This window comes from Quercus lobata, chromosome 5, assembly GCF_001633185.2.
Source record: "Quercus lobata isolate SW786 chromosome 5, ValleyOak3.0 Primary Assembly, whole genome shotgun sequence".
NCBI lineage: Eukaryota > Viridiplantae > Streptophyta > Magnoliopsida > Fagales > Fagaceae > Quercus > Quercus lobata.
Window position 1 is genome coordinate 72,617,759 of NC_044908.1, and position 13,706 is coordinate 72,631,464.

Below are 13,706 nucleotides of genomic sequence, written 5' to 3' on the forward strand. Positions count from 1 at the left end.
GAATTATTATTAACAAACTGCTCTCTCACTTCTGTGTTATTATTGGTCCAAGTAGTCTAGTACCAAATAATAATATGATTATTGATCTATAATTTTCTAAAAATTTTAAAAGTATGGAAAATATAAGAAAAAGATGTGATCCAACGTTGGATTTGTCAAAATTCATTTCCAATAAAAAGATATTGAGTAAAGTTGTAGCCTAAGGTTATAACTAATTTTGGAAAAATTATTAGGTACTCCCGGAATATCATAAATGTGTACTCCCCACTCTTACATGAATAGTGGGTCCCATCATGCATTTAATTAGTGGGTCCCACCATGCATTTAATTAGTGGGACCCACCATTCATGTGAGAGAAAGGAGTACGCATTTATGGTACTCCAAGAATACACAATAATTTCCCCTAATTTTATAGCTAAATTTTGTCCAATATTGGTTTTTGAAATATTTTTAAAAACTTTTTATAAGGAAAAAAAAAAAAAAACTGAATTTTTTTTAAAGTTTTATATATTTTTCATGAGAGTGATATTAAAATTTTCTTAAAATAGCTTATTAACAAAGAGTAATGCCACAGTTACAAACTATTTTATAATATTTTTATAAACTATTGATATGACAAATTCTTATTAGTTCTAATATGAGTCCACCACTAACATCACATTTATATTTATTAATGATTATTTAAAAATTACTAAAACTATATCAGCAATTTGTAAAAATATTGTAAAATAGTTTGTGTCTGTAGCATTAATACTCTAAAAACACTATTACTAATTTTTTTTTGGTAGAACTCTTTTACTAATTCTATTAACAAATGCTCTTAAAACACTGTTATTATATTATTTATATATATATATATATATATATATATTTTGGGTAGAACTCTTTTACTAATTCTAGTGCTTAATAAAATGGGGTTGGGGTTTGGGGTTTGAGAATTGAGTTGCCAGTGGACTTTGTTGAGTTACCATTTTTTGGCTTTCTAACTTAGTGTAACATTCACGTTTTGCTCTTGTTTATTTCCTTTCTTTCTAAGTTGTTTTCTTCAATTTAGTGAACTTTAGACAATATATACTTAAGAATTTATGTATTATTTAACTTTTATTTATGATTCTTTTTTCTTTTGTTCTCTTATTTGTATTGAAAAGAAGATAAAAAGATTATATATATATATATATATATATATACACACCAAAAAAAAAAAAAAAAATTGCATGTAAAAAAATATGGGTCATATTAAGTTGACCCGATCTTCCAAAAGATCATATTGGAGTCATAGGTTTTACCATCCATTTAGGACGTTCCATTTTTTATCTGAATTTAATTGGATTGAACCCATACACTACGATATGTCCTGTTTTTCAAGTCTAGATAAGGTGTTGTGGACTTCTAAGTTCTAAAATATGGCAGAAACACAAACGTTAAGAGTCCTTTCACAAATTTTTCTATTGTGACCATAATAAATATACTTATGCAAGGAAAGACCATGTCAAGAATTATAAAACTAGGACTTAGCAAAAAACAAATATAAAACTTGGATCAAACCAGCCTCCAATAGAGATGGGGACATAACTCTTAACTGATTAAATTCAATTAAAAGTAATGTTCTAGTCAATGGCAGTTCCCATGAAATCATCAATACTTGGCAAGCAATTAATCTGAAGGCGAAGGGTATTATCTATGATGTTTAGAATGCAAGTAATCTATGATTTGGCTGAGTGGAAATGTAGTATGAAAAAGCCGTATATAGCAGTAAGACATGCTTTCGACTTGGAGATGTTGACCCCTTATAGTAGACTCAGTAGAGCCAGATTGCATTAAGGAATGGGTTAAGCAACCAAGGGTTTTAGTAATTAATAGCTTCCAAGTTTTACTACGTCGCATGAGAGACCCAAGACAAGGGGGGAAGATTTTGAATTTGAATGTTATGAATTAAGGAATGGGTTAGCCAATGGACTTAAGCCAAAGAGAAAGAAAGGAAAAAAAAAAAATAGTCAGCCAATAGGTTGGGAGTCATCCACCTCAAAAGTCACATGACTGGGTTTTATGATGATAGACTGTTCTTCAGACTACATGCATGACCAAATACTGAAACCCTGCTTGAGGGATTGATCTTCAGGCAGGTCTCTTAAACGAACCAAATGCATGTGTGCCATGCCATATAGTACTTACTGGAACTGAATCCAATTCCCACATATATAGTAATTTGAGGTTGTCAGTCACTCAATCTAGTGAATCAATTCCACAAGTAGCTACATTATTCATCCAATACTCACCTAATTAATCTGAAGCTAGTCTGCAAGAACCAATAGGGGACGGGAAAAGATAAAGGGGCAAGAAGCCATGAACTTGCATATGTTCCTCGAAACATTTTGGAAGAAATTACGCTTTACCTTCTTATATTATATATCTCTGATTATACTTTGCATCCTAAACTTTTCAAATGCATGTTTTACACCATAAACTATGACATGTTAAACTTTGTACTCTAACGTCAAAATAAATGAAAAATTATAGTTTATTACTCTAAACTATACTTCTTATTACACTTTGCACCCTAAACTTTGAATTTCCATCCAAATTAACACCAAACTTGATGTTAGAGTGCAAAGTGTTACAAATATCATATTTTATGGTGCAAAACGTGAATTCAAAAATTTAGAGTGCAAAGTGTAATTTAAGGCACAGTTTAAGGAGGTAAAGTGTAATTTTCCCAACATTTTGCTTTTTGTTTCATATTTTATATCAAATAAGTTACAAAACTAGTTTTTCTTTTTTTTTTTTTTTTTTTTTTTTTTTTTTTTTTTTTTTTTTTGAATAAAAATTAAACTTTTCTTTCTTTCTTTTTTTTGTCTTGGTACGTTTAAAGAATAAGCAATAAAAAACGTGTCTTGGTATGTTTAACAAATAAGCTATCAGAAACTATAGAAAGTCAAACTTAATTACTAAGCACCAAATTTTAGAACAGGAGATAAACCCTAAAAGTACCTAGACATGGCAAAACGGGTCAGACCCGTTTTGACCCGACCCGTTTGACCTGCAACCCGTTTGACCCGTAACCCGATTGACCCGTTTAAAAATGACCCGTTTTGACTCGTGACCCGTTTTGACCCGTGACCCGATTGACCCGTGACCCGATTAACCCGACCCGAACCCGAACCCGAACCCGACCCGCACGTTTTGCCACGTTTACCAATGTTGAGTAGATTTAGATTGAGGTGTAATTTTTATAAAATATTTACTTATTCTTTTTTACTTAATATGTTATGTACTCCATTATAGTTTGTTATTTTTTACTTGCCACCTTTATTTTCTCTTCCTACTTTAAATAGATTGAAGATTATACCAAGATTAGTTTCTAGAAAACTGGAATAGGAGTTGCACCAAATTTGGGTATCAATTCAAGTGTTTAGTGGTAATTGGTAACAATATCACTAGTGAGAATATAATCACAATTAAAGAACTCATAAACAATTGACAGATTGCATCTATTTCCAAAAAAAAAAAAAAAAATTGTTTGAAAAATACGGGTCAACTCGACCCGACTCACGACCCGACTCAACCCGCGACCCGTTTGACCCGCAACCCGATTGACCCGTTTTAAAAATGACCCGTTTTGACCCGTGACCCGTTTAACCCGCAAACCCGATTGACCCGACCCGAACCCGACCCGACCCGCCCGTTTTGCCACGTCTAAAAGTACCCCTACAACCCCACCAACCCAAAAAGCCAAAAAGCAAAAAAAAAAAATATATATATATATACACACACACACACACACACACACACACACACACACATATATATATATGGGTTGAGTCCAAGTTATACCTGATGTAATTCTAAGTAATGTTACATTACTCAATATTTTTTAATTGGATGCAAATTTTGACAAATCTACTATTAGATTACATTATTTTCATATATTCGCAATGCTTGCAAAATTTTAAGGTGATCAAAGATTAATAGTCATGTCATCAATCAATTTTTTAGATTCAAATTTTTGTAGTTTAAAATAATGCATAAAAGATGAGTTTATGGATCAAATGGTAAATAACATCCAATTGACATGAAAATTGGCATGATTGTTAAGAACATATAGAATATGTAATTTAACGGTAGAATTTTCAAAATATAAATTCTATAACAAGTTATTGGATGGTGTAATATTGTTTAGAGTTATACCAGATGTAACTTGAACCCAACTCTATATATATACCATATCATATGATAATGCAAATATATGATTAAGTAGTTTTGAAAAGTGTTACCAAGATATCACCACCGTACATCTTTGGTGCGATGATCACTCCACAAGTATAAGTGTTTATAGAGTATGAGAGGTAAGGACCGAGGTTCAAGTTTTCAAGAGGGAGCTTCACACACATATACATTTAGATTATGTTAAAGTAGAAATTTTATCTTGTATTAAAAAAAAAAAAAAAAAGTGTTACCAAGATATCAAATTATGGTAGCAATATGGGGAACAACAACTTCCTGAGAACTTCCTCTTCTTTTAGGTGTTGCATAGAATATCACATTAGTCATTTCTATTTGGGGTTCTACTACCCCACTTTTAATGATAAAATAAAAATAATCCTTTGTTCTTTTATGAAAGAGAAATAGTATGGTCTTTGTTTCATGCGGTTCGGTATTGTCCTTTCTTAACCGACATTTAGTACCTGTTTGGATACAGCTGATATTTATTAGCATCTATGTTTCGGTGCTTTTTTTATTAGTTTTTTTTAGAAGAGCGTTTCAAGTGAGACTATGTTTTTCTAGTGGGTCTCGTGCATTGTTCACAAGACCCACAGGTACTTTATTAAAAAAAAAAAAAAAAAAGATTCCACAATACTATTCACACATTTAAAAATTATTTTTGCCATAATGTTTTCAATTTTCAGCAAAATAAGCGGTATCTAAACAGACCCTTATTTTGTTTCCAATGGAAGCTCCTTCCTATTCATAAAAAAGGAAACTGGAAGCTCTCCTATTCTTTCCTGTTTTGGACTTCTTCATCCCAAAAAGGATTGCTTGCCGACCATTAAAGTTAAACGTATAGATAATGTCGCCTCCCCATAGTTTTTATTTGCCTCATGTGAGACTGCCACCACTCTAGAAATAAAATTTCTCTATTCTTTATCATTCGTGAGATTTATTTTTTATTTTTTTTTATATTCAATATTTGGATTTTATGAAAATACTTCTATATTACTTATGTAATTTTCACATTTTTTTTTCCTATTTGTGAGTGAGAATTTTCACTCATATCTCATTGTTGTGGACATGGACCTAAAGTTGAACCTTGTAAATCTTTGATTATCTTCTCTTCTGTGTGGTTGTGTCCATTTTACTTTCTACTCTCTAGCTATTTTCTTTATTTCTATTATTTGTTTGTGAGATCTTCCTCAAAATCTATAATAATTTTAATAATCAATGTTGTATGGGATGCTTCCGAAAGCCATATCTCTTACAACAAACTAGTATTAAAGCCAAATTCGATACCTATGGATTTGGAATTGTTCTATTTGAAGAATTTATGATTCGTTCATGGATTCGAGTATTAGAGAGAAAAATATAAGTTGAATCCTCATCAAAACTTTCGGTAGCTAGTAATGATCACACTCTTTAATGCCAAATTTGATGTAGAGGAATTGATAGAAAAAACACCTCAACATGTGATAATGAGATGTTATAGATATCATGATCCAACAAGAGTATATTGCTTTGGAAAGCAACAAACCTAAAAGATTTCAAATAAAGATTGGAAACAACTTCAACATGTACGTGATAATGAGATGTTATGGATATTATGATCCTACAAGAGTATATTGCTTTGGAAAGCAACAAACCTAAGTTCAAATAAAGATTGGAAGAAGATATAGGCTTGCATCACCATCATTTTGTGTTTGGCCCAGGGATGGCAAAATGAACCCGACTTGCGGGTACCCGGTCCGACCCGACCCGTTTAACATTAGGGTCGGGTATGGGTTTTCATTAAAAAACCCCGAAGCGGGTTCGGGTCGGGTCCGGGTATTAGGCATACCCGGCCCGAACCCGACCCGTATATATAATATTAAAAAAAAAAAAAAAAAAAAACCCTAAGTATAAATTCTCACTTTTCTCCCAAATCCCTCAGGCCTCAGATCCATTCTCACCCTCTAATTCTCTCCCAACTCCCAAGCCGCCTCCCCTTCTCTCCCTCACCCTCACTGTCACTTGAGCAAGACCGCCAGTGCCGCTGCTCCGCCTCCCATGCTCACATCGCCGGCGCCGCTGCTCCTTGCATACCTCGCCTCGCCTCGCCTCACCTCGCCGGCGCCGCTCCGTTCTCCACCTCGCTGGTCTTTCCTCCCTGGCTCCTTCACCTTGCCGCAGCCTGTAGGCGCCGCTGCTCCTCCCTCACCTCGCTAGGCCCTCCTCCACCTCATAAGGCCGCAACTCTCTCATCTCCCTCTCCTCGTTGTGAACTCAAGTTTTTGTAGTGAAGGTCGTTCTTTTTGTTCAAAGAATCAAATTTGTAATTTCTAGTTTTAGTGCTATTTTGGTTGAATAGATTGACTTGTTTGAGTTGACTTTGTAGGGTCTTATTGTTCAGACCTATCTTGTTTTTGCTTTTGATTTGGGAGAATATTGTAATGAAAAAAAAAAAAAAAGAGTTTTCCGATCTGTTGGTTGCTGAGAAAATAATAGATTTTCTTGAGTGTTCTTTTCCCCTCCTGTTTGGTTGCCGAGAAAATCAATATTAGGCAAACTTTTTTTTTTTTTTTTTCGATTGGGCCACAGAATGGGCCCTGAAGTACCACGGCCCAACGGGGCCCGTGGAGCCCGCGGGGCCCGGCGGGGGCGGGTCCGGGCCCCGGAAAGAAAATCCGTTTAGTAAACGGGCCGGGTCTGGACTGGGGATCTTGGCCCGCGGGTCGGGTCCGGATATGGAAAAACCCGGCCCGAACCCGACCCGTTGCCATTCCTAGTTTGGCCAAGAATTATAAACAAGGTTTTCAGACCCGGATCGTTCATTGAACCGTAAAAGGGAGAGGTTCAAGGTTTTTAAGGTCAAACCGAGGTTGATCCGGAGTCGAACCATGATGACATCATAATTAATTTAATAATTATTTAAATATAAATAAATATATTAAAAATTAGTATAAATAGAAAAATTAAATTAAATGACCCAATTAAATATAGAAATCTATCTTTCAAATGTATTTTGTCATATCATAACTTTCACATGACAAATAAGAAATATCATATCCTAAGTATACATAGATATAATATTTCTTTATTTATATGTTGATTAGTTAAACTCGTGATAGTAATATTGTAATAATATAGGAATTAGAAGGACACTTAGTAATTTTAAATTAAAATAATTATTATATACTATTTATTGACTCACTATTTTTTATCTACTATTCAAACTTTTGTTTTTGAGTAAACAATAATACTTATTAGAAAACACACGAAAAACGTAACAAATAAAATATTATAAGTACTTTTAATTAATATTTACAATTTTTTTAAAATGAGAAAATCTAGTATTACAAAATATTTCACAATTTTTTTATCACAATTATGACATAGTAAAGTTTGAATGGTCAAAACTCAGGTTCTTCAAATGGATTAATTATGACAATTGATGGATTAATTATGACACTGTGCTATGTCACGAGATGGATTAATTATGACAATTGTGCACTATGCAGTAATGTCCACAGTGTACCAGACTTGCAACATCAAAAAAAAAAAAAAAAAAAAAAAAAAAAAAAAAAACAAAACAAAACAGCTAGTGCCACATCACGAGCTCCAAGATCTAACGGTTGAAAAATTTTGCCATATTTAATTCAAAATTCAAAAGTCTTCTTCTTTCCTAATGCAAGTCACATGAAGGGCTTTGGAAACTTAAAAAAAAAAAATTCAAAACAAGCACAAACAGAGAGAAGGTGAGAAACTCAGAAACCACAGTTGTGGAGATGGAAAGAAGAAAGAGAAGAAGGAGAAAAAGAAGAAAGAAAAAGAAATAGGAGCAGAAGACGAAGATGAAGGCCGTGACTGGTGATCTATGTTGGGTTGCTAGCTTGCTGCTTCAACTTCGCATAACCCTTACTTTGTCATCTTCTTCTTCTCAATTTGTTTTTTTTCCATCACAAATCTTTTTGGTTCCAAATCTAAAAAAGAATCCAAAGTGCATGCTAGCCAAATCTTTAATTTCAACCGATATTTGCTAAAAAAAAAAGGAATCATGAGAATCAATAGAACCATTCATGGTTCTCAAAACCGTGAGGTCCGATCGCGGTTCGCACGGGTCCTTGATTTTTTCCCATAGAGAGGTTCTTGAAGCTAAAAGAACCGCAAAAATGAGCAGTTCGAGGTTTTTCCAGTCGAACCGTACGGTTTGGTCTGGGTTTCAAAACCTTGATTATAAAAAAGAAAATTTTTATGAGGGAGAAGAGGGCTAAGGAGTTAAGGAAAAAATTTAAGGAGGAGTACATGACTAAGAGTGTGGAGAACTTACTTTATTCGTAGGAGAAAAATCTATCGTTTCTAGTATCGAAGGTATTTCTACATTTGAGCATATAAATGATTATAAAAAAATGCTAGTTGATTTGAAAATTTTTAAAGTTTAGATTAGTGAGGATGAAACTTTTTTTTAATTAAACTCACCACCTAATACTTATCATCATTTGATTACTACACTCTTGTATAGAAATTGTGGGGCCCAATAATTTATGGGCCAGACACATTTGCTCGTGGAGAGTCCGAAGGCCCAAGTCGAGGAGAGCTATGGTCCAATCCCGATAACATAGAGCACAAGATAGTTTTGGAATACAGCCGAGGACAGTTCAGTCCTCGGCAAATCCAAAATCCCACCGGAAAAAAGAGGTAAAACTGGTATAGGACTAAACTTGAAAAGAGACCTAAAATATCTTGGGAAAGTTACCCTTATGACCCTTACCAAATAAGACTCTGCACCTAGCAGAGCCGTATTCTTCAGTTTTATCAATCATCCCCAACAATTCTGGGATTAGACTGATGGGACAAATATCAGTCTTGTAAAGATTGACCCTACACGTGGACGAAGGACAGCTAACGCAGGCGAGTATAAAAGAAAAAAGTAAGTAAATCTAGAGGAGGCTCCCATTCCACCTCCAAAAAAAAGGCTCCATGGGGGAAAACACCAGGAGAACACCTGCACATCACAGAAAAACCCCCCGTCGGGTAACCGGGGTAAGACCTTAATGATCCTCGGATCAAGTCCGAGGAGTCCAACCCCATAGGATGCGACACTGTAGGGTTTAAATGTTCAAACCCAACTCCTCTTTCTATATGAATTCCTCTAAAATCAAGACCGGAACATCGCCCCGTGACCAACGGCTAGTTTTTCAAGCCCACTCTCTACAAATCATATTGTGAGGGATCTTTCATGTGCGAGCCCAACATCATCATTGGGCCGCAAAAGAATCGTGTCCTTACAGAAATGATGAGGTTTAAAATTTATGTACAATACTTAAACAATAACGAGTACCATAAGGAGACTACGCACGCACAGGTCCAATAATTAAAAGTTTAGTAGGAGAGGTAGATCCCGATTTAAATCAAAACACCAAATTAAATTTTTGACCTTAAAGTCTAGCATTATTTTCATTTTGTTCCCTGAAGTTTGAGATTTTTTATTTTGGTCAACCAAACTTTTATTTATTTATTTTTTAAATAGTTATTTCTTCATGATTGATATAGCTATTAAGTTTCAACAAAATAACATCATTTAGTGTTATATATAAATTATAATGTTGTGACCTTGGTTATTTGTTTTCCTGTGAGAGTATTGCAAACTAGAGAGAATTAAATTTCTCTTGAACAAAATGTTTTGGGTATATTTGGGGTTTGTGTTTTAAGAAAGTGACAATATGTGCTACTTTTAACCTGTTTTATTTTTATGTGAAATATTTTTCAAAAAAAATAATTTATATATGTAGCATAGAGAGTGACTCTATGCTCCTCCCCACCGTCCAAGATCTATTAGATTGAAAACACCAGTGCCTGAATCTATGTTTTTTCAATTTTTTTTTTTTAATTTTCAAAAATTTAATCTCCTAGATCTTGAACTTCTATTGTATCTTGCTTGTAATATGTAGGGATATTGGGCCCAGAAGTTCATTATCTGTTTATATATTGGGTCTGTGGCCTAATCCAACGACGAGGGTTTGTCCGAGAATGAGATATCTTTATCAGAAGAGACTGCGACAGTAAGTAAAGAGATTAGTCTTGGTCATAATAGCTCAAGAGGTGGGCTGAGGATGAGCACATCCTCGGTTAACCAATGTCGAGGTCCAAAGGGGTTGTCTATCGTCCTGAGTAACGTTCCCGGAAGTTCCGTTGGTGTGGATATGTATTGCAGTGACATTAGACATGGAGAAGTCCTAAAAATATCTTAGGAGAAAGCTGTTCTCTCCGCATTAAATGCACTGCAGCTAACTCTTTGACTGCATTAATGTAGAGGTAATGTTTGAACAGTGGATTTCAACCTTACAGCTACTACATGAGAACTTATGGGGAGTGCTGATGAGACAAGTATTAACACTAACCGTCTGGCATGCACGTAGAAGGTGGAGATGAAAAGGAGAGACAGTATAAAGGAAGAAAGAGGAAATGAGACTTAGGGATCGGAAAAGAAAAATAAAATTACTGTAGTATTAAGAATTGACTTTGTAATCAAATCTGAAAGAAATATATAAGAATAGATCTCCTCAAACTTTGCCAAGGACAATTTTCTTCATTATAAACCTGTCCATTTACATCTTCTTGTCATCTAAACCTACTTTTTTGTTTCTCTGATTCATTAGAGCCCAGTTTTCCAACTTATTCTCTACAAATTCATTGTTTTGGGCTTTTTGGGCCTTAGTCCATCTATATGTTGGGCTAAGGATTCAAATTTAGTCCTTACAATTGGCGCCATCTATGGGAACTACTGGTGTGATAGTGAGTTTAACGTTCAACTATGGTAGGTTCAGGTTCAAACCAAGTAGAATCCATGGGATCTCAACGTCAAGATCACTTCTATGAACTTGAGCAAAGGAGAGACCAAGAGGGGAGTGTACGTACTACCCATACTAGTAAGAGCCATTCTCGGGGTAGTAGCCATCTCTCCCAAGAGAAAGATACCAAAACCATGCAGAAGGAAATTGATCACCTAAAGAGAAGCTTGTGCCATGAACGACGAAAGCGAGCTCCATCCAATTCTAACTTATCTTCTGATGGTGAAGAGGATGGCAGCTATAGGTACAGATCAAGGACTCCTCCTAGCGAGTCTTTCTCATATGATGAGGACTATCATTATGAGCGCAGAAACAGAAATTCATCCTCGGTAGACCTGGGAAACGACTCTATGAGTAAAGCATTCAACCAAATTTCTAGGTCACCTTTCACGCGCAAGATTGAGGAAGGAAGACTTCCTCGGCAGTTCACTCAGCCCACATTCAGTGTACAATGGTAGAACGAACCCTGTGGAGCATGTCAGCTACTTCAATCAAAGGATGGTTGTACACTCCAAGTACGAGGCCTTGATGTGCAAGGTATTCCCATCCAGTTTGGGGCCTATGGGGATGAGGTGATTTGATTGTCTAAGGGCAGGTTCCATTGATTCCTTTAAGGAACTCACTTAGTTGTTTATTACGTACAGTAGGGTTCCTCGGCCTTTAACTTCCTTGTTGTCTCTGTCCATGAGAGAAGGAGAAACCTTGAAAACATATTTGGATAGATATTGGGAGATGTTCAACGAGATAGATGGTGATTTTGACAATGTAGCCATCAGCACCTTCAAACTCGGCCTACCCGCCGAGCATGGCTTAAGGAAGTCTTTGACTGGGAAACCTATTATCAGTGTACATCGGCTCATGGATTAGATTGACAAGTATAAGAGGGTTGAAGAGGACCAGCAACAAGGTAAAGGAAAGGGCAAGGTTATCCCTCAAGAGATGAGGGATTTTAGGTTGGACCATTACAACAATAACAGACCCTGGAAGGATTTCGCTGGGTAGTCTAAGCCTGTAGCTCCTCAAGCAGTTAACACTGTGTTCAGAGAAGTGGTGCATTAGGTTTTGGAGAAGATAAAAAATGAGCCATACTTTAAATGGCCGAACAGAATGAGTGGAGACCCTTTGAGATGTAACCAAAGCCTTCACTGCCAATACCACCAAAAGCCTATACCACCGAAGACTGCAGAATACTGTGAAACCGTCTGGAACAACTGGTTAAGAATGGGAAGTTGCAACAATTTCTGTACCAGCCCAATGGACAAGGGGATCAATCAAAGTCAGGGGCTCGAGGGAATACTCCTTCAAGGCCCCCGCTAGGTACCATCAATGTCATTTTTGCTACGCCTGGGAGAATTGTTTCTCACCTTTCCAAGGTAATGTCTGTAGTTCAGTTATTGGCCGAGGACTCTTAATCCAAGCTGAAAAAAGTTAGGATGGAGGTCTGACTGTTGCTGAGTTTCTCGGATGAAGACAAGATTGGAACCATCCAACCACATGATGATACCTTAGTGGTTACCCTCAGAATAGGGGGGTATGATGTGAAGAGAGTAATGGTAGACCAGGGCAGTTGTGTAGAGATCATGTACCCTGACTTGTACAAGGGGCTAAACTTAAAGCCTGAAGATCTAACAATCTATGATTCACCTTTGTTAAGTTTTGAGGGGAAAGTTGTTATCCTAAAAGGCCAAATTAGGATACCCGTTCAGGCAGGCTCAGAGGTGGTTGAAGTAGACTTCATTATAGTGGACATATACTCCCCCTATATGGCCATTGTGACTAGACCATGGCTCCATACCCTTGGAGTTATTTCTTCAACTCTGCATCAAAAGGTGAAGTATCCGTCAGGAGATCGGATTGAAGAGCTAGTAGGAGATCAATCCATGGCTAGGCGGTACCTTATGTCTGCAATTTTATATCAGCCAGCAGCTGAGTCATCGGCCTCTATTGAAGGAGGCTTATAGCAGTCAAAGTCTCTAGTATTACCTATGAAGGGGCCAACCGAGGAGGCCAAATGTGAAGATTTAGAGAAATTTTCTGTAAGTGGTGATCTGGAGAAGTTTTTTCAAGTTGGAGCTCAGCTACCATCTCAAGAGAAAAAGGAGTTGGTGGAATTCCTCAAGAGGAACGTTGACGTATTCGCTTGGAATGCTTTCGAAGCTCCAAGGGTGGATCCGAGCTTCATCTGTCATCATTTGAACGTTAACCCATCCGTCATCCCTAGAAAGCAACCACCTCGACGCTCCTCTAAGGATCATTCTGACCCCGTCAAAGATGAGGTGATGAAGTTTAAGTAGGCTGGGGCGATTAAAAAAGTGTTTTACCCTGAATGGTTGGCCAACACTGTGGTGGTGAAGAAGAAAAACGGAAAGTGACAGGTATGTGTGGACTTCACAGATTTGAACAGAGCATGTCCGAAAGACTATTTCCCCATGCCTCGGATCAACCAGCTAGTGGATGCCACTGTAGGTCATCCTCAGATGAGTTTTTTGGATGCCTTTTAAGGATACCATCAAATACCTTTAACTGTGGACGATCAAGAGAAGACAGTTTTTGTCACACCTATTGGGAATTACCATTACAAAGTGATGCCCTTTGGTTTGAAAAATGCAAGTGCTAGCTACCAGAGGATGATGACCAAGATGTTTGAGCTACAGTTAGGGAAAAACATTG

The 13,706-nt window shown here is 36.4% G+C and overlaps 1 protein-coding gene across 1 annotated transcript; it reads left to right on the forward strand.

The window, feature by feature from the left end:
* The first annotated feature begins 12,586 nt into the window (after positions 1-12,586).
* On the forward strand, positions 12,587-12,997 carry LOC115991081. The gene has a single exon (XM_031114828.1). The coding sequence runs from the start codon at positions 12,587-12,589 to the stop codon at positions 12,995-12,997; it is 411 nt and encodes a 136-aa protein (XP_030970688.1).
* Positions 12,998-13,706: the final 709 nt, after the last annotated feature.